The sequence below is a fragment of the Protopterus annectens genome, chromosome 2.part2, assembly GCF_019279795.1.
Source record: "Protopterus annectens isolate FY-2018-M chromosome 2.part2, PAN1.0, whole genome shotgun sequence".
Taxonomy (NCBI): domain Eukaryota; kingdom Metazoa; phylum Chordata; order Ceratodontiformes; family Protopteridae; genus Protopterus; species Protopterus annectens.
Window position 1 is genome coordinate 103,368,193 of NC_056730.1, and position 24,190 is coordinate 103,392,382.

Here is a 24,190-nt window from a genome sequence, read left to right on the forward strand (position 1 = left end):
GTAAAATCTGATGTGTGTCCCGAAAATGTCCCACTTTGGCCATTTGAAAAGGTGGCAACCCTAGCTTCCTGAAACAGAAAATGGTGGTGATTTCTGACTGTGTGGAAAATAGAGTTACAGGATTTATTGCATTCAGGTGAACAAGTTGGAAAACATACTTTGCAATGTGGTTTTGATTCCTTGGAGGCCTCTTGCAGGGCCGCCGTAACTGGATCTGTGATAAGAAGGCATGCTTGCCTCAAGGAGTAAAATCTGCCTGATCATGTTAAAGCAAAATTGTTGGATGCTCCTTTACAACAAGACAGTCTGTTTGGTAATAAGGCAGAAGAAGTTTTGAAAAAGATGGAAGACAAAGCTAAATCTATGCAAACTGTAAAAGATTTTGTACAAGTGCAGCCACCCAGGTTCAGTAGGCACTGGCCTACTAAGAATTGATCCTTTCCAGTACCCAACAGAGCCGCTCAGGCCAAAGCCGGGCATTCCAAAGGCTCCAGGTTTCAGTCACAAGGAACTTGCAGAACAAAACAATGGGATGCCTCCACCTCCAAATCTGGTAGTAGCAAGGCCTCTCCCTATGGTAAACAGTCTCAATGACTTTCCTCTGCCATTTCCAAGCACTTATCCTTTGGCAACCCCTTTGGGGGGAAAACTAGCACTTCATGCACAAAATTGGCATCTAATTACCCAGGACAAGTGGGTCTTAAATATAGTGTCCCGGGGATACAGATTTCATTTCCACACGTTGCCATTTCCAGAAGGATGGCCAGATCTGCCTCCAAATCAGTGGGCAGAGGCCCAGAAACAAGTTATGTCCTTCATGGATATGGGGGCTATTCAACCATTACCAGAAAAGGAAAAAGGACGAGGGTTTTATTCAAGACTTTTCCTGGTACCCAGAAAAGACAAATCATGGCGTCCAATTCTGGACTTATCCATTGTAAATACTTTCCTGGACATTTCAAAATTCAAGATGCTGACTCTACAACAGTTACTACCTATGCTGGGCAAGGATACCTGGTTGGTAACTCTAGACTAAAAAGAGGCATACCTGCATATCCCAATCAGGGAATCTTGCAGAGGATACCTCCACTTCAAAGCAGGCTATTTGCATTACCATATGTTCTTCGTGTTTCACTGTTGCAGTCATTACGTTTGTGTAATCTGCTGGCAGGTTGCCCTCAGTCGGCCTGAGTTCCAAAGTCTTGGGTCCTGCTTCGGTTGCTGTCTTCTCTTCCATGACATCAGGTTGTCAGGAGTATAAAACATGCAGCCGACGCCATTTTCTTTAGTCTTTCTTGCCACGCGGTGCCCGAAGCAGAAGCATTTTGCAAGTGCCGGTCGGCCAACTATTGAAATATTTCTGTTTGAATTTCAGAACCGAAGTCTTCACTAAAGCTAAGTACCCCGTTGGGGAAACTTTTTTCTTGCTTTTTACCGATGTCAGAAAAAGTTAATAATTGTATTACTTGTGGGAAGCAAATACCTCATAAGGATTTCCATTTATACTGTATTCCTTGCCTAGGCCTTGATCACAATGTGCCTGGCTGTCGGTTTTGTGCTAGATTTAACCAACGCACTATTAAGCTTCTGTATATTTTTGCATCTAAGTATTTTGGAAACAGATTTAACTACCCAAAATGTCGTCGGATAGCAACCCGACTACCAGAGTACATAAAAAACGCAAAGAAAAGGACAGAGAAAGGCAGTCGCGATCCAAAACCGAAGACAAAGCTTCTCCTAATACAGTCACCGGTTCGCCGGTACTCAGTGAGGCACTTTTGCAGCCCCTGATACCCGCTACCTTCAAGTTGCAGGCCTCTACCAACACCATATGGTAAGTGTACACAACTGTACTTTCTCTGCACTGCCCTTTGGCTTATCTACTGCACCCAGGGTCTTCACAAAGTGCCTGACACCAGTAATTGCATTCTGCAGACAAAGAAACATTCAAATTTATCCTTATCTGGACGATTGTCTAATTCAGACAGAAAACAAGGACACTCTTCTACAACATCTGGCGTTTGTAAAAAGCCTTCTAACATGCCTAAGGTACACCATCAACGAAAATAAATCACAATTGGTACCCTGTCAAATAATTACATTCCTGGGTGCAAGCTTGAAGACAACTGCCCAGATGGCTTACCTCATGCCAGACAAGGAAATTCAATCGATGACATACTTCAAACAAGTGGCCACAAAAACCCAGCTATCTGCAAGACAAGTTCTGCAGCCCTTGGGGTTCATGGCTTCCTGTATTCTACTAATTCCATGTGCAAGACTGCATATGAGGAAACTTCAATGCTACCTAAAAAGCTTATGGAGTCAACATTGTCACAGCCTGGAAATAATGATTCCTATCATTCCTTGCCTGCAGCAGGAGTTCCTGTGGTGGGCAGAGGCCTATCACCAAAACAAGGGACTATCATTCACCCCCCCCGCCACTCAAACCCTGACTATGGACGCATCAGATTATGCTTTGGGGGCCCATCTGGCAGGGAGATGCATTCAGGGCATATGGAGCCCAATTCAAATGCACCTGCATATCAACCAAAAAGAATTGCTAGCTGTACAGAACGCTCTGACAGCCTTCAAGGACTTTCTTCATCCAGAACAACTACTGATAAAGATGGACAACACCACAGTTATGTGGTACATAAACAAGCAGGGGGTTCCCACTCCTACCCCCTTTGCAGACTATCCATGGCTTTGTGGAACACAGCCTTGACTTAAACCAGATACATCTACAAGCTCATTTCCTGCCAGGAAAGCAAAATACTCTGGCAGACAAACTAAACAGAAACCTTATGGACCCATACGAATGGAAACTGGATCCACAAATCTTCAGCATGTTGACACAAAGATGGGGGAGCCCAGACATAGATCTTTTTGCCTCTCCCCAAAACTACAAGTTGGACAAATTCTGCGCAAGGATTCATCCCAAAAAAGCTTAGAAAGTGGATGCTCTATCCTTCAGCTGGAAAAAACTATCAGTCTATGCCTTCCCCCTCTGCCTCTGCTCTCCTAGGTTTTACTAAAAGTCAGACAGGAAAAACCAAAAATGTTTCTGACTGCTCCAGACTGGCCTCGCCAACACTGGTACCCCCTCCTACGCAATATGTCACACCTACCTCCGTGGTACCTGCCTCATTCACCTTATCTACTGTCAAATTCTGCACACTCAACTCCAAACTCTGAATCTTGCAACATGGCTAATCAATTAATTTCATCAGTCACACCTCTCAGTAAACCTGTGATGGATGTCATTTTGGAGGCTAGAAGGCCTAGTACTAGAAAGTCTTATGCTGATAAATGGAAAAGATTCTGTGCCTGGAATCAAGCGCAAGGAATAAACACAGCAATGCCCAACATTCCTCAGATTCTGCAATATTTAACTGAGATGCTTCATAAGGGCCTATCTTTTTCTTCCATAAAGATCCATGCCTCTGACATTTTGGCTCATTACAACACAGAGCCTCCTCTCTTTTCTCATTTCTTGCTAAAGCAGTACCTCAGAGGGGCCAAAAATTTGAGACCTCCCAGCAGAGCACCTACTCCTGCATGGGACCTCAATTTTGTGCTGGAAAAACTCACCCTACATCCTTTTGAACCAGCTGCTACTGCAGACATAAAAATGTCTCCCTTGGAAGACAGCTTTCCTTTTAGCAGTCACTTCAGCTAGAAGGATGTCAGAGCTACAGGCTCTCATGGCAGTGGAGCCTTTCGTTATCTTTTATCCGGACAGGATGGCCCTCAGGACCAATCCATCCTTTATGCCTAAGGTGGTATCTAGTGTGGCTCTTAATCAGACCATTCACCTGCCAACTTTTTTCCCAAATCCACAGAACAAGGGGGAGTGGATTCTGCATTCATTGGATGTACACAGACAGCCAGGATTCTACTTAAACAGGACAAAATCTCTAAGAAAATCTGAGCAATTACTGGTGGCATTTGCTGCAGGGGCAGAGGGAAAGGCTATTTCAAAGCAGACTATTCTAAAATGGATACGCCTTTATATTCATTTCTGCTACATTTACCTTGGTAAACCTGTCCCCAAGGGGATCAGATCCCATTCCACCAGGGCTGCATCTACTTCTGCAGCTTTTCTTAGAGGGGTTCCTACCAGAGACATTCTAGAAGCTGTTACTTTCAGTTCATACGTTCACCAAACATTACCATTTACCTCTCTTCTCTAAATCCAAGGCAGGCTTTGCCACTGCTGTCCTGCAGGGCCTTATAGGTGCTCCTAATGCTGTATAATTCCATCCACCCAACCATAGCTTTGGGATTCTACCCAAATGTAATGACTGCAACAGTGAAACACGAAGAACATTGTACATTTGTGTACACTTACTATAAATGTAGATGTTCGAGTGTATTCACTGTTGCAGTCCTTGTTACCCACCCGCCAGCCCCCTATTTCTCTGTTATTATACCTCTTCTTTCCTTTACTGTGCTCAAAAGCCTTTTGGTGTATTTTCTTTTAGTTAGAGGTAAATTTTTTTGTGCTCTAAATATTTTTATTTTTTTGTCCCCCATTTGGGGGGCACCTGACATCTGGGGCAAGAAAAACTGATTAAAATGGCATCGGCTGCATGTTTTATACCCCTGACGTCATGGAAGAGGAGACGGCAACCAACGCAGGACCCAAGACTTTGTTATTCAGGCCGACTGAGGGTAACCTGCCAGCAGATTACCCAAATGTAATGACTGCAACAGTGAATACACTCGACCATCTACATTTATGGTAAGTGTACACAACTGTACTTTCCTGGTGCCTTACAGATTTTGTGCTATATGCCAGTATTCTGTTGATTTTGCTGTATGGAGCTAAGTAGTTTCTTCTTTTTTTTTCTTTTTTTTCCCTAAATTTAGTTTAGATGGCTTGGCTCTTATTGATGTTGTGATATTGTCTACATACTTAGGAAAGTGATGTAGAGGCATCTAAATTGTCTGTCCTTCTTAAAAACATTTACATTATTTGAGTTGCCTTATTTCACTTGTATAATTCAACACTCCAGTAGGTATTAAAGTAGGAATTACTGTTGATGTGGTGTAGTTAGTGACTTTTTCCCTTCTTTAAGTAAAACCAAGGGCTCCAGATATCCTCAACGTTACAGCCATCCCTGAGCTACCAAGTGGTTTGAAAGTGGAATGGGAAAATCCATATCGTGAGCAAGAGATGAAACTGAAATTTGTAATTCGATACAGAATGAAATACAGCATCAACTTCACTGAGGTAATACGATTTTTGCTTTATAAAAATGTGCATAGTTTATCTTGTAGTGTTGCTGCTTGTCATTTAGGGAAACTCTGCTTAGTTATGTGTGGCTGTGTGGCACACTAAGTAGCACATTGGACTTGTAGTAAAATGGTAAAAGGCATTCAAAGGTTGTCTGTTTCAGCCTCCCTAGGGTCTTTGTCTTCCAGTTAGCATGGGGGATCAAGGCAAAGGGCTAACAGGCTGCTTCCTATGATACAGAATTAATTTGCTCAACCTTTATTTGTTTAGTCTAGGTCACTTACCTAGACGGTGCTCTGGGGGTAGTTGGTAAATAAAACTAGTCACTTCAGTGGTCTCCAGGACCGCATGTCTAGTAACTATGAACCTATGTATGACATAATAGTTACTGCTTCTAAAGAACATCTGGATAGAACTTTTTCAACTATTCAGCATCTTTGAGAGAACTTCTGAAGCGAGTCCATCCAGTAGAAGTATTTGTTTTTTGGAATGCGTAAACTGATAGATTAGAAAAAGATGAAAAGGGATAGCACCATATTTGACATTTCTGGTAGTTGTTTGCTAGGTATATGTAATATCACCATTCAGCAGTAATGCCAGTCAGAATTCAAGTGCTTTCTTATTGCTCATTGTCTTGCAGAAGTGGAATTGAGGAAATGGGCAAAGAGCTAAACATCTCCCAGATTCATTTTTGTATGGGTCATCTGTCTAACAGCAATTGATAGGTGGCAAATGGTGATAGTTTAGTGGACTTGAAAGTAGGTTATTAGTTTGCCCTTATTTCATCACTTTGTTAGAGGTAGTTGTCTTCCCTCTCATGAGCAGATGTTCATCGTGTTACCCTGCTGCAGTCATCACACTTGAGTTATCCTGCCGTCAGGTGGTCCCGCAGTCGGCCAGAGTTCCAAAGTCTTGGTCCGGCGTCAGTTGCTGTCGCTTCCTCCCTGACGGCAGTGTGCCAGGAGTATATAAGAGGCATCCAATGCCATTTTCTTCAGTCTTTCTTACCACACGGTGCCCGAAGCAGAAGCAGTTCGCAAGTGCCGGTCGGCCGACACCTGAGAGTTTCGAATCTAATTTCAGTCCGAAGTCTTCAATAAAGCTAAGTACCCCATTGGGGAACCTTTTCTTGCCTCAGTCCGATGTCAGAAAAAGTTAACAATTGCATTTCTTGTGGGAAGCAGATACCTCATAAGGACTTCCATTCTTATTGTATTCCTTGCCTAGGCCCAGACCACGACGTCACAGGTTGTCGGTTTTGTGCTAGGCTTAATAAAAGAACTATCAAACTCTGTTTTGACTTCGCACGACATTACTTTGGTAGGAAATTTAATTATATCATGCTGTCGGAGCAGCCGATGACTGGCATGCATAAAAAATGCAAGGATAAGTACAGGCAGCCTAGAACCAAGCCAGACTCCGAGGCCTCTGCTGGGCCTGTCGCCGGTTCTCCGGTTTTCAGTGAGGCGCCCACGCAGCCCCTGACGACCATGGAAATGGAACCCCAGACAGCTTCGGATTCTCAAACAGAGTGTACTAGGCCATCGCAACCAGCTTCATTAGGCCCTTCCGACACCGGAGCAGAAGGTGATCCCGGTGCAGTAGAAACGCCTTCGGTTTCAGAAGGTGTCTTCAGACCGACTACACTCACCATTAAGTCTTATGCTAAGCTAAAAACTCCATTAAGACCAAAAAAGACTGTACACCAGTCTCCTGTTCAAGGCCCCATGCCTAAGAAACAGATGCTTAAGATGGCTGAAGATTTGATTTCCCTAATCAGGGGTTCCCATCCCCCTCCTGATAAAAGGCCAAGACAAGAGGAGGACTATGCTTCCTCTAACCAGGTTTCTATTTCTTCAGATTCTTCTGAGGAGCAGGATTACGCTTTTCCCCCTTATGAAGATTCTGATGCTGAAGACTCTATTCCCTCAGCATCTCTCCCTGAAGACTACTCCTTTGGGGAAACTTTACATACCATGAGGGAACATTTCCACTGGGAAGGCCAGGACTACTCTGATTCTAAGAAAAGGCTCAGAGAGATGTTCATCGTGTTATCCTGCTGCAGTCATCACACTTGGGTTATCTTGTCGTCAGGTGGTCCCGCAGTCGGCCTGAATTCCAAAGTCTTGGTCCGGCGTCGGTTGCTGTCGCTTCTTCCCTGACGTCAGTGCGCCAGGGGTGTATATAATGCATCCAACGCCATTTTCTCCAGTCTTTCTTGCCGAGCGGTTTCCGAAGCAGAAGCAGTTCGCAAGTGCCAGTCGGCCGACTCCTGAGATTTTCGAAGTCGAATTTCAGATCCGAAGTCTTCAATAAAGCTAAGTACCCCATTGGGGAAACTTTTCTTGCCTCAGACCGATGTCAGAAAAAGTTAACAATTGTATTTCTTGTGGGAAGCAAATACCTCATAAGGATTTTCATTCTTACTGTATACCTTGCCTAGGCCTAGACCACGACGTCACTGGTTGTCGCTTTTATGCTAGGTTCAATAAGCGTACTATAAAAAGACACTTTGATTTCGCACGACACTACTTCGGTAGAAAATTTAACTACACAATGCCGTCGGAGCAACCGACTACCGGCATGCACAAAAAACGCAAGGATAAGGACAGGCAGCCTAGACCCAAGCCAGACTCCGAGGCCTCGGCTGGGCCGGTCTCCGGTTCACCGGTTTTCAGTGAGGCTCCTATGCAGCCCCTGGCTACCGCAGATTTGGAACCCGAGACCGCTTCGGAGCCTTTGATGGAGAGTGCTAGGCCGACACAGCCATTTTGTTTAGCCCCTACCGACGACACTGCAGAAAGAGATGTCGGTGCTGCAGAAACACCTTCAGTTTCTGAAGGCATCTTCAGACCGACGATGCTTACCATAAAAACGTATCCTAAGCTTTAAGACTCCTATTAAACCAAAAAAGACTGCACTTCAGTCTCCAGTTCAAGGCCCCATGCTTAAGAAACAGATGCTTAAAATGGCGGAAGATTTGATCTCTTTAATCAGGGGTTCCCAACCCCCTCCCGACAAAAGATACTCTTTTCCCCCTTATGAAGATTCTGATGCTGAGGATTCCATTCCCTCAGCTTCTCCCCCTGAAGACTACTCCTTTGGGGAAACTTTACACACTATGAGGGAACATTTTCACTGGGAAGGTCAGGACTACTCTGACTCAAAGAAAAGGCTCAGAGAGTTTCTTTTACTCCCCCAGCACAGACCTCTTGCCATCCCCCCCAGTTTTAGACATTGTGGATGATGTTTACTTAGAATCTAGTTTGAATCCAGATTCTCTGCCTCCTGCTCCAGCCAAACCAGACAGATATTATAGAGTGCCTGACTCCCACAAATTCCTTTATAAAAGCCCTGTTGCTGATCCAGAGACGATCTCCCAGGGTCCCAAAGGGGCTAAGGCTTCTATGGCAAAAAATCCTGTATCCTCTGAAAGGGACTCCAGATCACTAGACAGGTGGGCGGAAAAGGTTTACACCTCAGCCACTCTAGCTATGAGAGCACTAAATTGTCAATTTCACATGCTAAAATATCAGCAATTTCTAATGTCTCAGTTAAGACTAAAAATGAGCACACTCCCTCAACAGTCTGAATTGAAAGAAATGCAGGATCTGTTGCATGCAGCTGAACAGGTGGGCAAACATACTTTACAATGTGGGTTTGATTCTTTAGAGGCTTCCTGCAGAGCAGCTGTCACTGGGTCTGTTATACGTAGGCATGCTTGGTTAAAGGAACAAACTCTGCCTGATCATGTTAAAGCAAAGCTTCTAGATGCTCCCTTAAAGCAGGATGTCCTATTTGGAGTTAAAGCAGAAGAAGTCTTAAAGAAAATGGAGGATAAGGCAAAAATCTATGCAGACAGTCAAAGATTTTCTACAGGTACAGCCCCCTCGCTTCAGCAGAAATTGGCCAACAAAAAAATGGTCTTTTCTAGCTACTGACAGACCACAGAGGGGTAAATACAGACATCCAAGAGGCAGAGGGCAACCACAAGCCCAATACAAACCTCGACAGTGGGGCACTGCAACACAGAAGGGAGGAGAAGACAGGCCCCAAACTACTAGAAGGCAAACTCAATGACTTACACCTCATATGGCCAAGCAACACTCTCTTGGCAGCTCCCTTGGGAGGCAAACTAGCACTTTTTTCAGACAACTGGCACATCGTCACAAAGGACAAATGGGTCCTAGACATAATTTCACGAGGATACAAATTCCATTTCCACACCTTGCCAACGAAAAGAGGAATGCCAAACCTGCCACAAAATCAGTGGGCAGAGGCACAAAAACAAATTACAGCTCTTATGGACAGGAGAGCCATTCAACTGGTACCTACACGGGAGCAAGGCCAAGGATTTTACTCAAGACTCTTTCTAGTCCCCAGAAAGGACAATGCCTGGAGACCAATTCTGGACCTTTCAATTCTAAACACCTTCTTACAAGTACCCAAATTCAAGATGCTAACACTACAGCAGCTTCTTCCCATGTTGGGCAAGAAAGCATGGCTAGTAACGTTGGACCTCAAGGAGGCATACCTGCATGTTCCTATCAAAGTTGCAGAAGATACCTCCGATGTCCTTCATGGATGCATCTGCAGTCATAACAAGTGGGTTGTCCTGTCGTCAGGCAGCCCTTCAGTCGGCCGGATTCCAAAGTCCGGGTCCGGCTTCGGCTGATGTCGCACTCCACCCGACGTCATCTCTGTTGGTCTTCGGGTATAAAGGCATCAGCCGGCGCCATTTTCCTCAGTCTTTCTTGCCGCGTGGCGCCCGAAGCAGAAGCTGTTCGCAAGTGCCGGTCGGTCGGATCCAGAGATTACTTCTACCGAATACTACTTCGAAGACTTCTAAAGCTAAGTACCCCGTTGGGGACCTTTTCTTGCCTCAGCCGATGTCAGAAAAAGTTAACAATTGTTTAAACTGTGGAAACAAATACCTCATAAAGATTTCCACTCTTACTGTCTGCCTTGTTTAGGCCCAGCCCACGACGTAGCAGCCTGTTCGGCCTGTGCTTCCTTCAACCGACGAACGCTTAGGCGTCGGTCGGAGTTCGCAGAACAGTTTTTCGTTCTGATTTTGCGTACATTATGCCGCCGGAGCCTCCGACTACCCAATCTGGCAAAAACGCAAAGATAAAGACCAACACTCGGGTCCGCGGTTTCGGCGAAACCTTGGTCAAGCAAATCTGAGTGTCTCGGTTTCGGCGAAACCGAGAAAACTGAACAAAGTACAGTTGAACCTATTCCTACAACTGGGTGCCCTGCTACAACTCTTGAAACGACTTCAGAAATTTTACCCACTACGGTGGTTGACTTATCAGACACCATCCCTTGGATGTTTCTACCCCAGCACGTGGTGCTGCTAGGCCTCCAGCAGCCATGTCCATTAAGGCCTTCGCCAGGGCTAAAGCTGCCAAGACTACTAAAACAGTGCCTGTTAAACCACCCCCATCCAGGCCCTCTTCTAGTTCTCAAATGCTTACCTTGGCAGAAGATTTAATTTCTTTAATTAGAGGATCTCAATCTCACCCAGACAGGGCCTCTCAGCCCCAGAGAAGAGAGCTAGGCCAGAGCCCCTGGAGCCAGTGTCCTCTGATGATTCTGCTGATGAATCAGACATAACTGACCAGCCAGAGGCTCCCTTCTCCAATTTTGAAGATTCTGATGCTGAAGAATCCATCCCAGCTGCTTCCCCACCAGAAGAATTTCCTTTGGGGAAACTTTGCATGCCATGCGAGAACAGTTCCAATGGCAGCAACAGGATTTTCAGACTTCAGAAAAAGACTTAGGACCTTTCTGCACCTCCCTCAGCACAGGCCCTTGGCTATACCCCTGTTCTCTCTGTGGTGGATGATGCTTTCAATGATGCTTGCTCGCTCCAGATTCTTTACCCCAGCCCCTACCAAACCAGACAGATTTTACAGGGTGCCAGATACTCATCACCACCTTTACAAGGCTCCACTTGCAGACCCAGAAACTATATCCCAGGGCCCCAAGGCAGTAGCCGACCATAGCTAAAACCCTATTCCTTCTGAAAGGGAAGCAAGGTCATTAGACAGATGGGGTAAAAGGTCTACACTTCAGCTACTCTCTCAGCTAGAGCTTTAAACTGTCAGTTTCACATGATACAATACCAAGAGTTTATGCTGGATCAGTTAACTAAAAACTAACCACTGATGAATCTCTTGATAAGAAATATGTATTAGATATGGTAAATAACATACAACAGGTTAGCAACCATTCCTTAAAATGTGGCTATGATGCACTGGAGGCTTCATTTAGATCAGCCATGACAGGCACAGTGATAAGAAGGCATGCATGGCTAAAGGAACAAGCTTTACGGATCATGTTAAAGCTAAGTTGCTAGATGCTCCTATGGACAAGACAAGTTTGTTTGGTACATCTGCCCAGCAGGTTATGAAGAAAATGGAAGAAAAGGCAAAATCTGTTCAAACTGTTAAAGATTTCTTGCAGGTTCAACCCCAAGGTTTAGCAGGAACTGGCCTGCCAAAAATTGGTCCTTTCCTGACTCCACAAAATTTCAAAGGGGCAGGAATAGGCGTTCCAGAGGCAGAAACCAATCCAGAGGAGGTGCCTACAGAGGAAGACAGTGGCAAGGTAACAACAGAGGCACAGACACGGCCACTGCCACTACATCAACACAACCACAGTGACTTAACCCTATACCGCCTACCAGGGAACAAATAGCAGCTCCTCTAGGCGGAAAGTTAACCTTATTTTCAAAGAACTGGCACTACATAACAAAGGACAAGTGGATTTTACAAACCATAGATCAAGGTTACGGTTTCACTTCCACACTATTCCAGTCAAAAGAGGAATGCCAAATCTACCTCCAAATCAAAACAGAGGCTCTCGCCAGATAATGGAGTTAGCAAACATGAGAGCTGTGGAAAGAGTGCCAGCAGCAGAGCAAGGAAAGGGTTCTACTCCAGACTATTCCTAGTTCCAAGAAAGGAAAAAAGTTGGAGACCAATTCTCGACCTGTCCACCTTAAATACATACATCATTGTCCCAAAATTCAAAATGGTGACCCTACAGCAACTTCTTCCCATGCTGGGCAAGGAGTCTTGGCTGGTAACTCTAGATCTCAAGGAGGCATACCTGCACGTCCCCATTCGACCAATCTGCAGAAGATACCTCAGATTTCTTGCAGGATCAGAGCACTATCAATTCTCAGCATTGCCTTTTGGCTTATCTACTGCCCAGAGTATTCACAAAATGCCTGGCATCAGTAACGCCCATTGCAGACTTCAGGGAATTCAAATTTACCCATACCTGGACGACTGCCTGCTACAAGGGGACAACAAAAGCAAGGTGACAACAGATTTACAAAGGGTCATTTGCTTGCTACAAGCACTGGGATACACAGTCAATTTACAAAGTCAAGGCTAATACCATCCCAAACAAGGACTTTCTTGGCGCGGAATTGGACACAGTAAAACAAATGGCATTCCTGACTACAGAAAAACAAAAGAACTCCCTCTATACTTCTTGGCACTAACAAAACTGAACAAGTTAACAGCAAGAAAAGTACTGCAGGCCTTGGGCTTCATGGCATCATGCATAATCTTGGTTCCATTTGCCAGACTACATATGAGAAAACTACAGTGGTACCTAAAGAATTTATGGTCCCAACACAGACACAGTCTAGAAACAGAAATCCCACTAATTCCATGCTTAAAACAGGAGTTCCTATGGTGGGCTCAGGCATGCCAGTCAAACCCAGGCCTACCCTTTACAGATGTCAAGCAAGCCAGACCATCACAACAGTCGCTTCAGACCTAGGATGGGGGGCACACATGCTGGACAAATGCGTGCAAGGATTGTGGACACAGGATCAACTTCAACTGCACATCAACCTAAAAGAAATGCTGGCAGTAAAACTGGCAATCCAAAAGCTCAAACCATTTCTCAAAGAGGGCCAGTTGATGATAAGGACAGACAACACCACAGTCATGTGGTACATCAACAAACAGGAGGCACTCATTCATACCCCCTATGCAGAATGACCTTGGAGCTGTGGACCCTGGCACTCAGCTACAACATCCAGTTACAGGCAATATTTGTACCAGGGAAAGACAATACCTAGCAGACATATTAAGCAGAACCGCCGGATGCCCACGAATGGAAGCTTCATCCGGACATCTTCAAGACCATCTCAAAGAAATGGGGAATGCCACAGATAGACCTATTCGCATCTCCTCTCATTCACCAGCTCAAAAAATTCTGCACAAGGACATTCCACCCATTAGCATGGAAAGTGGATTCGCTCTCTTTCAACTGGAAAGGCCTAACAGCATATGCATTCCGCCTCTTCCTTTGATACACAAGGTACTACTAAAAATCAAGGAAGAACGTCCAAGGATAATCCTGATAACTCCAAACTGGCCAAGACAACACTGGTACCCACTACTGAGGAGCATGTCTCGGAACAATATGTGGACAATTCCCCTGATGCCTTTGATGTTAACACAGAACAACTACAGCATCATACATCCAAACCTAAAAACCTTACAACTGACTGCATGGAACATCACATAACAGCAGCTATTCCAGAACTTTCCCAAAGAGTTAAAGACATTATTCTGGAAGCACGCAGACCTTCAACAAGAAGGAACTATGCTGGAAAATGGAAAAGGTTTGTCATCTGGAGTACGGAAAGAGGAAAAGATGTGTCAAACATAGATATGCCTAACATTCTGGAGTATCTAGCCGAACTTCTTCATTCAGGCCTGTCCTACTCCTCCATCAAGATACATGCATCAGCTATTTCAGCAGAATACAGCTTTGATACACCTGTTTTTTCGCACCCTTTGCTCAGACAATTCCTCAGAGGAATCAAGAATGTAAAACCTCCAAGGAAACCACCATTACCAGCTTGGGATTTAAGCTTTGTGCTAGAAAAGTTGACACTAGCACCCTTTGAACCAGCAGCAACAGCAGACCTACAACACCTATCATGGAAAACTGCTTTCCTACTGGCAATCACTTCAGCAAGGAGGGTTTCAGAACTACAGGCCTTAATGGCAGTGCAACCCTTCCTAATCTTCCACCAAGATAGAGTGTCCATGAGGACTAATCCTACATTTATGCCTAAGGTGGTATCCAGAGTGTCTTTAAACCAGGCAATCCACCTACCTACCTTCTTTCCCAACCCACAAAACAGAGGGGAAAGAATACTGCATACCTTGGATGTACATAGACAGCTACGCTACTACTTGGACAGAACAAAAAATAGCAGAAAGACTGACCAACTTTTTGTAGCCTATGCAACAGGAAGGGAAGGAAAAGCTATTTCCAAACAGGCAATCTCCAAATGGATAGGAAATTGCATACGATTCTGTTACTCCTTCCATGGAAAACCAATTCCACAGAACATAAGACCTCATTCTACAAGAGCAACAGCCACTACCACAGCCTTCTTACGAGGAGTGGCAACCAAAGACATTATTGAGGCGGCTACTTGGGCCTCCGTGCATACATTTGCCAAGCATTATAATTTGCCTCTATATTCCAGATCCCGAGCAGGGTTTGCCACTGCTGTACTGCAAGGGATCCTAAACACACCATAATCTACCTTTATCCTCCTCCCTAGTTGGCTATGGTATTCTACCCACTTGTTATGACTGCAGATGCATCCATGAAGGACATAGTACAGTTTTGTACCTACCATAAATGTAGATGTCCGAACTGGATAGCATCTGCAGTCAAGATTACCCTCCCACCATCCCTCGGTGGTACTCCTAGGGTGTTTACCCTTCTAATAGCTAGCTGTTGGGGAGTCTTTTATGGTGTATTTGTTTTTGTATATGTACATACATGATTATTGTTGTGTTTACCTCTATCTATTTGGAAACATTGGCATCTATCCAAATTTTAGCCTGCAAGAGGGCTACTGGCATCTGGGGCAAGAAACACTGAGGAAAATGGCGTCGGCTGATGCCTTTATACCCGAAGACCAACAGAGATGACGTCGGGTGGAGTGCGACATCAGCCGAAGCCGGACCCGGACTTTGGAATCCGGCCGACTGAAGGGCTGCCTGACGACAGGACAACCCACTTGTTATGACTGCAGATGCTATCCAGTTCGGACATCTACATTTATGGTAGGTACAAAACTGTACTTTTCATTGCAGGTTCAACCCATTACCAAATGTCCTTCATGGATGCATCTGCAGTCATAACAAATGGGTTGTCCTGTCGTCAGGCAGCCCTTCGGTCGGCCGGATTCCAAAGTCTGGGTCGGCTTCGCTGATGTCGCACTCCACCCGACGTCATCTCTGCTGGTCTTGGTATAAAGGCATCAGCCGGCGCCATTTTCTCTGTCTTTCTTGCGGCGTGGCGCCAAGCAGAAGCTGTTTGCAAGTGCCGGTCGGTCAGATCCAGAGATTACTACTACCGAATACTACTTGAAGACTTCTAAAAGCTAAGTACCCGTTGGGGACTCTTTCTTGCCTCAGCCGATGTCAGAAAAAGTCAATAACTGTTTAACTTGTGGGAAACAAATACCTCATAAAGATTTCCACTCTTACTGCCTGCCTTGCTTAGGCCCAGACCACGACGTAGCAGCCTGTTCGCCTGTGCTTCCTTCAACCAACGAACGCTTAGGCGTCGGTCGGAGTTTGCTGAACAGTTTTTCGGCTCTGATTTTGCGTACATTATGCCGTCAGATCCTCCGACTACCCAAATTGTTAAAAAACGCAAAGAAAAAGACCGACACTCGCGGTCCGTTTCGGCGAAACCACGGTTAAGCAAGCCGCGAGTGTCTCGGTTTCGGCCGAAACCGAGAAAACCGGTCAAACTTCAGCCGAATCCATGACTACTACTGAGGCTCCTGCTACCTTAGTTGAATCGGCCTCAGAAATTTTGCCTACAATTGTGGTTCCTAGTGATTTATCAGACACCATCCCTTTGGATGTCTCTACCCCAGCACGTGGTGCTGCTAGGCCTCCTGCAGCCATGTCTATTAAGGCCTTTGCCAGGGCTAAAGCAGCCAAATCTGTTAAATCAGTGCCTGTTAAGCCCTCCTCACACAGGCCCACTTCAAGTTCACAAATGCTTACTCTGGCAGAGGATTTAATATCCTTAATCAGGGGATCCCAATCTCACCCAGACAGGGCCTCTCAGCCCCCAGAAAAGAGACATTACAGACCAGTCAGAGGCTCCTTTTTCTACTTATGAAGATTCCGATGCTGAAGAATCCATTCCAGCTGCCTCTCCACCAGAGGAATTTTCCTTTGGGGAAACCTTACATGCCATGAGAGAACAATTCCAATGGCAGGGACAAGATTTCTCAGATTCAAGAAAAAGGCTTAGGACTTTTCTGCACTTACCACAACATAGGCCCTTAGCTATACCTCCTGTACTGCCTGTTGTGGATGATGCATTTAATGATGTTTGCACTGCTCCCAATTCTTTACCTCCAGCCCCTGCCAAACCAGATAGATTTTACAGGGTGCCAGACACTCATCACCACCTATACAAGGCCCCACTTGCAGATCCTGAAACTATATCCCAGGGGCCTAAGGCAGTAGCCTCGACCTCAGCAAAAAACCCTATCCCTTCTGAAAGGGAATCCAGGTCCCTAGAGAGATGGGGGATAAAAGTATACACCTCTGCTACTCTCTCAGCTAGAGCTTTAAACTGTCAGTTTCATATGATCCAATACCAAGAGTTTATGCTTGATCAGTTAACTAAAAAGCTGTCCTCTGATGATTCCTTAGATAAGAAATATGTTTTAGAAATGGTGAATAACATCAAACAGGTTAGTAACCATTCTTTAAAATGTGGCTATGATGCACTGGAGGCTTCATTTAGATCAGCCATGACTGGCACAGTGATAAGAAGGCATGCATGGTTGAAAGAACAGGTTTTACCGGATCATGTTAAAGCAAAGCTGTTAGATGCTCCTATGGATAAGGCCAGTTTATTTGGTACACCTGCTCAGCAAGTAATGAAGAAAATGGAAGAGAAGGCAAAATCTGTACATACAGTTAAAGATTTCTTACAGGTTCAGCCCCCAAGGTTTAGCAGGAACTGGCCTGCCAAAAATTGGTCCTTTCCAGACTCCACAAAATCCCAAAGAGGCAGGAATAGATGCTCTAGAGGCAGAAATCAACCCAGAGGAGGTGCCTACAGAGGACGACAGTGGCAAGGCAATAACCGAGGCACAGACACAACCACTGCCACTGCAACAGGACAATCACAGTGACTTGGCTCTGGCACCGCCTACCAGGTGGCAAATAGCAGCACCTTTAGGTGGAAAGTTAGCCTTATTTTCGAAAAATTGGCACTATATCACAAAAGACAAGTGGATTTTGCAAACCATAGACCAAGGCTACCGGTTCTCCTTCCACACTTTACCAGTAAAGAGAGGAATGCCAAACCTACCTCCAACTCAAAAAACAGAAGCTCTACAACAGATAGCGAAATTAGCAAAGATGAGAGCTGTGGAAAGAGTACCAATAACAGAACAGGGCAAAGGATTCTACTCCAGACTCTTCCTAGTACCAAGAAAAGAGAAAAGTTGGAGACCTATTCTCGACCTGTCCGTCTTAAACACATACATCATTGTCCCAAAATTCAAAATGCTGACCCTACAGCAACTTCTTCCCATGCTGGGCAAGGAGTGTTGGCTGGTAACTCTAGATCTCAAGGAGGCATACCTGCACGTCCCCATTCGACCAAATTGCAGAAGATACCTCAGATTTCTTGCAGGATCAGAGCATTATCAATTCTCAGCATTGCCCTTTGGCTTATCTACTGCGCCCAGAGTATTCACAAAATGCCTGGCATCAGTAATCGCTCACTGCAGACTACAGGGAATCCAAATTTATCCATACCTGGACGACTGCCTGTTACAAGCGGACAACAAAAGCAAGCTGACAACAGATTTACAAAGGGTCATTTGCTTGCTACAAGCCCTGGGATACACAGTCAATTTACAAAAGTCAAGGCTGATACCATCCCAAACAAGAACATTCTTGGGTGCGGAATTGGACACAGTAAAACAAATGGCATTCCTAACTGCAGAAAAACAAAAGAACTCCTCTTTACTTCTTGGCATTAACAAAGAAGAACAAACTAACAGCAAGAAAAGTTCTGCAGGCCTTGGGATTCATGGCATCATGCATAATCTTGGTCCCACATGCCAGACTGCATATGAGAAAGCTACAGTGGTACCTAAAGAATTTATGGTCTCAACACAGGCACAGCTTAGAAACCGAAATCCCACTAATCCCATGCCTAAAACAGGAGTTCCTATAGTGGGCTCAAGCATGCCAGTCAAACCCAGGCTTACCCTTCCACAACTTTCAAGCAAGCCAAACCATCACAACGGACGCCTCAGACCTAGGATGGCGCACATGTTGGACAAATGCATACAAGGATTGTGGACTCAAGACCAGCTGCACCTACACATAAACCAAAAAGAAATGCTGGCAGTAAAACTGGCAATCCAAAAATTCAGACCATTCCTCAAAGAAGGCCATTTAATGATAAGGACAGACAACACCACAGTCATGTGGTACATCAACAAACAGGGAGGCACTCATTCATACCCCCTATGCAGAATGACTCTGGACCTTTGGAATCTGGCTCTGAGCTACAACATCCAGTTACAGGCCATATTTGTGCCGGGAAAAGAGAACACCATAGCAGACATGTTAAGCAGAACCACCCCGGATGCTCACGAATGGATGCTGCACCCGGACATCTTCAAGGCCATCACGAAGAAATGGGGAATGCCACAAATAGACCTATTCGCATCCCCACTCAATCACCAGCTCAAAAAATTCTGCACAAGGATATACCACCCACTTGCATGGAAGGTGGACTCTCTATCCTTCAGCTGGAAAGACCTGGCAGCATATGCATTTCCACCTCTTCCCTTGATGCACAAGGTACTACTGAAAATCAAAGAGGAACATCCAAGGATAACCCTGATAGCTCCGAATTGGCCAAGACAACACTGGTACCCATTGCTGAGGAGCATGTCTCGGGGGAGAATGTGGTCAATACCCTGATGCCTTTGATGTTAACTCAGAACAACTACAACATCATGCATCCAAACCTAAAAACCTTGCAACTGACTGCCTGGAACATCACATAGCAGCAACTAACCCTGACCTATCCCAAAGGGTTAAAGACATTATCCTTGAAGCCCGCAGACCTTCAACAAGAAGGAACTATGCAGGAAAATGGAAAAGGTTTGTCATTTGGAGTACTGAAAGAGGAAAAGATGTGTCGAACATAGATATTGCTAACATCCTGGAGTACTTGGCAGAGCTTCTACATACAGGCCTGTCCTATTCCTCCATCAAGATACATGCATCAGCTATTTCAGCAGAATACAGCTTCGATCCACCTGTCTTTTCGCAGCCTCTACTCAGGCAGTTCCTCAGAGGGATCAAGAATGTAAAACCTCCTAGGAAACCACCATTACCAGCATGGGACTTGAACTTTGTGCTAGAAAAGTTGACACTCCCTCCGTTTGAGCCAGCAGCAACAGCAGATCTGCAACACCTATCATGGAAAACTGCTTTCCTACTGGCAATTACTTCAGCAAGGAGGGTTTTGGAACTACAGGCCTTAATGGCAGTGCAACCCTTCCTAATCTTCCATCAAGATAGGGTGTCCATGAGAACTAATCCTACATTTATGCCTAAGGTGGTATCCAGAGTGTCTTTAAACCAGGCAATCCACCTACCTACCTTCTTTCCCAATCCACAGAACAGGGGGGAAAGACTACTGCATACCTTGGATGTACATAGGCAGTTACGCTACTACCTGGACAGAACCAAAAGTAACAGAAGAACTGACCAGCTTTTAGTAGCCTATGCAACAGGAAGGGAAGGAAAAGCAATTTCCAAACAGACAATTTCCAAATGGATAGGAAATTGCATAAGATTCTGTTACTCCTACCATGGAAAACCAATTCCACAGAACATAAGACCTCATTCTACAAGGGCTACAGCCACTACCACAGCTTTCTTACGAGGAGTGGCAACCAAGGACATTATTGAGGCTACTTGGACCTCTGTGCATACATTTGCCAAGCATTATAATTTACCTCTTTACTCTAGATCCCGAGCAGGGTTTGCCACTGCTGTACTGCAAGGGATCCTAACTACACCATAATTTTTCTTCCTCCATCCCTAGTTTGGCTATGGTATTCTACCCATTTGTTATGACTGCAGATGCATCCATGAGGGACATAGTACAGTTTTGTACCTACCATAAATGTAGATGTCCGAACTGGATAGCATCTGCAGTCAGGATTACCCACCCTCCTTCCCCTCTGTGGTACTCCTAGGGTATTTACCCTCCTAATAGCTAGCTGGGGGGGAGTTTCTTATGGTGTATTTGTTTGTATATATGTACATACATGCTTATTTTTTGTTTGCCTTCTACTTTTTTGGAAACATTGGCATTTATCCAAAATTTAGCCTTCCAAGAGGGCAACTGGCATCTGGGGCAAGAAACACTGAGGAAAATGGCGTCGGCTGATGCCTTTATACCCGAAGACCAGCAGAGATGACGTCGGGTGGAGTGCGACATCAGAAGCCGGACCCAGACTTTGGAATCCTGCCGACAAGGGCTGCCTGACGACAGGACAACCCATTTGTTATGACTGCAGATGCTATCCAGTTCGGACATCTACATTTATGGTAGGTACAAAACTGTACTTTCTCTGCACTGCCCTTCGGCTTATCTACTGCGCCCAGAGCCTTCACAAAATGCCTGGCACCAGTAATTGCATACTGCAGACAAAGAGGAATTCAAATATACCCATACCTGGACGACTGCCTCATCCAAGCAGAAAGCAAGGACATCCTCTTACAACATCTGGCTTTTGTAAAACATCTTCTAAGTTGCCTGGGGTACACAGTAAACGAAAAGAAATCAAAACTAGTACCCTCACAAAATATGACATTCCTGGGTGCCAGCTTGAATACAACGGCCCAGAAGGCTTATCTGATGCCAGACAAACAACTACAACTGACTCAATATTTCAAAACAATGGCAACAAAGACCCAACTCCCTGCAAGAAAAATTCTGCAGGCTTTGGGCTTCATGGCATCTTGCATACTATTAATACCATTTGCAAAGCTGCATATGAGGAAATTACAGTGGTACCTAAAAAGCGTATGGTCTCAACACAGCCACAGCTTGGACACAATGATACCACTCATTCCCTGCCTTCAACAAGAGTTTCTATGGTGGTCACAGGCATGTCACCTCAACAAGGATCAGCCTTTCACATTACCCACAGCCAGGCAAACTATGACAACAGATGCATTGGACTATGCCTGGGGAGCACACATGGCAGGACAGTGCATTCAGGGCAAATGGACTACAGATCAAAGGCATCTGCATATCAATCAAAAGGAAATGCTAGCAGTACAGAATGCCCTAACAGCTTTCAAGGACCTCTTACACCCAGGACAACTAATAATAAAGACGGACAATACCACAGTAATGTGGTACATCAACAAGCAAGGGGCCACACATTCCTACCCTCTATGCAGGTAAACAATGACCTTGCGGAACACAGCACTGTCTTACCAAGTTCAACTACAAGCACAATTTCTGCCAGGAAAGAAAAACACATTGGCAAACGACCTAAGCAGAAACATCATGGATCCCCACGAGTGGAAACTAGATCCACAAGTATTTGCAATGATAACTCAAAAATGAGGACGCCCAGATATAGATCTGTTTGCCAACCCCTAAAACTACCAACTTCAAAAATTTTGTACAAGGACATTCCACCCACAAGCTTGGAAAGTGGACGCCCTCTCATTCAGTTGGAAAACATTAACAGTGTATGCCTTTCCTCCACTGTCTCTTCTAGTAAAGGTGCTGCTGAAAGTCAGATTAGAGAGGCCACAAATGATACTCATTGCACCAGACTGGCCACGTCAGCACTGGTATCCAATTCTAAAGAACATGGCCCACGCCCCACCATGGATTTTACCACAAATTCCTCACCTGCTCACCCAAGGAGACAATCAAATTCTACACAGCCAGCTCAAGACTTTAAACCTGGCTGCATGGCAAATTACCTAAACAATCACCAACACCTCTATCCAAAGCTGTTATGGATGTCATTCTGGAGGCCAGGAGGCCCAGCACCAGGAAAACCTATTCAGACAAATGGAAAGGTTTTTGCTCCTGGAACCAGGCTAAAGGCCAAAATCCCCTTGATCCAAACATTCCTCAAATTCTACAATATTTAACTGAGATGTTTTACAAAGGACTTTCCTTTTCCTCTATTAAGATCCACGCCTCAGCAATTTCAGCTCATTACAGCTCATTTTGGGGGTTGGCAAACAGATCTATATCTGGGCGTCCCCATTTTTGAGTTATCATTGCAAATACTTTTGTGGATCTAGTTTCCACTCGTGGGGATCCATCCTCCTTTATTTTCACATCCACTCCTAAGGCAGTACCCTAAGACAGTACCTCAGAGGGGCTAAGAACATAAGACCGCCCAGGAGAGCACCAACACCTACTTGGGATCTCAACTTTGTTCTGGAAAAACTTACACTGCTGCCCTTTGAATCAGCTGATTTAAAGTTTATTTCATGGAAAACTGCCCTGCTTCTAGCAGTAACTTCAGCTAGAAGAGTCTCAGAGCTACAGGCACTAATGGCAGTGGAGCCTTTCCTCATTTTTCATCAAGACAGAGTCTCTCTGCGAACTAACCCTTCCTTTATGCCAAAGGTAGTATCCAGTGTGGCCCTAAACCAAACCATTCATTTGCCCACCTTTTTTCCAAACCCCAGAACAAAGGAGAAAGACTCCTGCACTCTTTGGACATTCACAAACAATTACGTTACTACTTGGATAAAACTAAGGCTTTCAGAAACTCTGACCAGTTCTTTGTAGCCTATGCTGCAGGATCACAAGGAAAAGCTATCTCAAAACAGACCATTTCAAAATGGATAGGACATTGCATACGTTTCTGCTACACGCATCATGGGAAACCGGTACCTGCTATCATTAGGCCCCACTCCACCAGGGCTACAGCTACATCAGCAGCCTTTCTCAGGGGGGTGCCAACCAAGGATATTCTGGAAGCTGCAACTTGGAGTTCAGTGCACACCTTCACCAAACACTATCACTTACCTCTATATTCTAAGACTAGAGCTGGCTTTGCCACTGCAGTTTTGCAGGGCCTACTAGCTTCTTCTAACCCTGTTTAACTCCACCACCCATCCTTAGCTTTGGGATTCAACCCAAGTGTGATGACTGCAGCAGGGTAACACGATGAACATATTACAGTTTTGTACCTACCATAAATGTAGATGTTAGAGTGTTCACCCTGCTGCAGTCCAGGTTACCCTCCCTCCAACCCCTCTGAACAAGCTGGACTTATCCATACCTTTCTATCCTATACAATCTCTGTGGTGTATTTGCTTGTGACTGAAAGTATTGTTTTATTTTTACTTGTATATTTCTATATAGCAATAAGTATTGCCTACCTATTGGGGGCACCTGACATCTGGGGCAAGAAAAACTGAAGAAAATGGCGTTGGATGCCTCTTACATACCCCTGGCGCACTGACATCAGGGAGGAAGCGACAGCAAACGACGCCGGACCAAGACTTTGGCAGGATAACCCAAGTGTGATGACTGCAGCAGGTTGAACACTCGAACATCTACATTTATGGTAGGTACAAAAGTGTACTTTCACTTTCATGCGAGTAGTCTGCATTTGTAACTGCGAGGTCGTGACCACCGGGGCATGCAGCAGGAAGGCTTCTCTTTGGTCTTTTATATTTAGAATAAATTCTGAGTTGAATTATTACTCCCTAGAGATGTCATTAGTGATGGATGAATGCATGGGACTTTGTTCTTCCACAGCAGGCCTGGGGTCTGACTCCAGTCCCTGAAAGTGTTCCTTTTATCACTTCATCTAGATGATAG

General features: G+C 45.0%; 1 protein-coding gene across 1 annotated transcript in view; it reads left to right on the forward strand.

Annotated features, from left to right (window-relative positions):
* LOC122795556 (interleukin-6 receptor subunit beta-like) overlaps positions 1-24,190 on the forward strand; it is a 1,057,822-nt gene that overhangs the window by 348,154 nt on the left and 685,478 nt on the right. Inside the window, exon 5 of the mRNA XM_044063785.1 lies at positions 5,082-5,236. Within this exon, the coding sequence (XP_043919720.1) occupies positions 5,082-5,236 (155 nt within the window). The remainder of the gene's footprint in view (positions 1-5,081; positions 5,237-24,190) is intronic.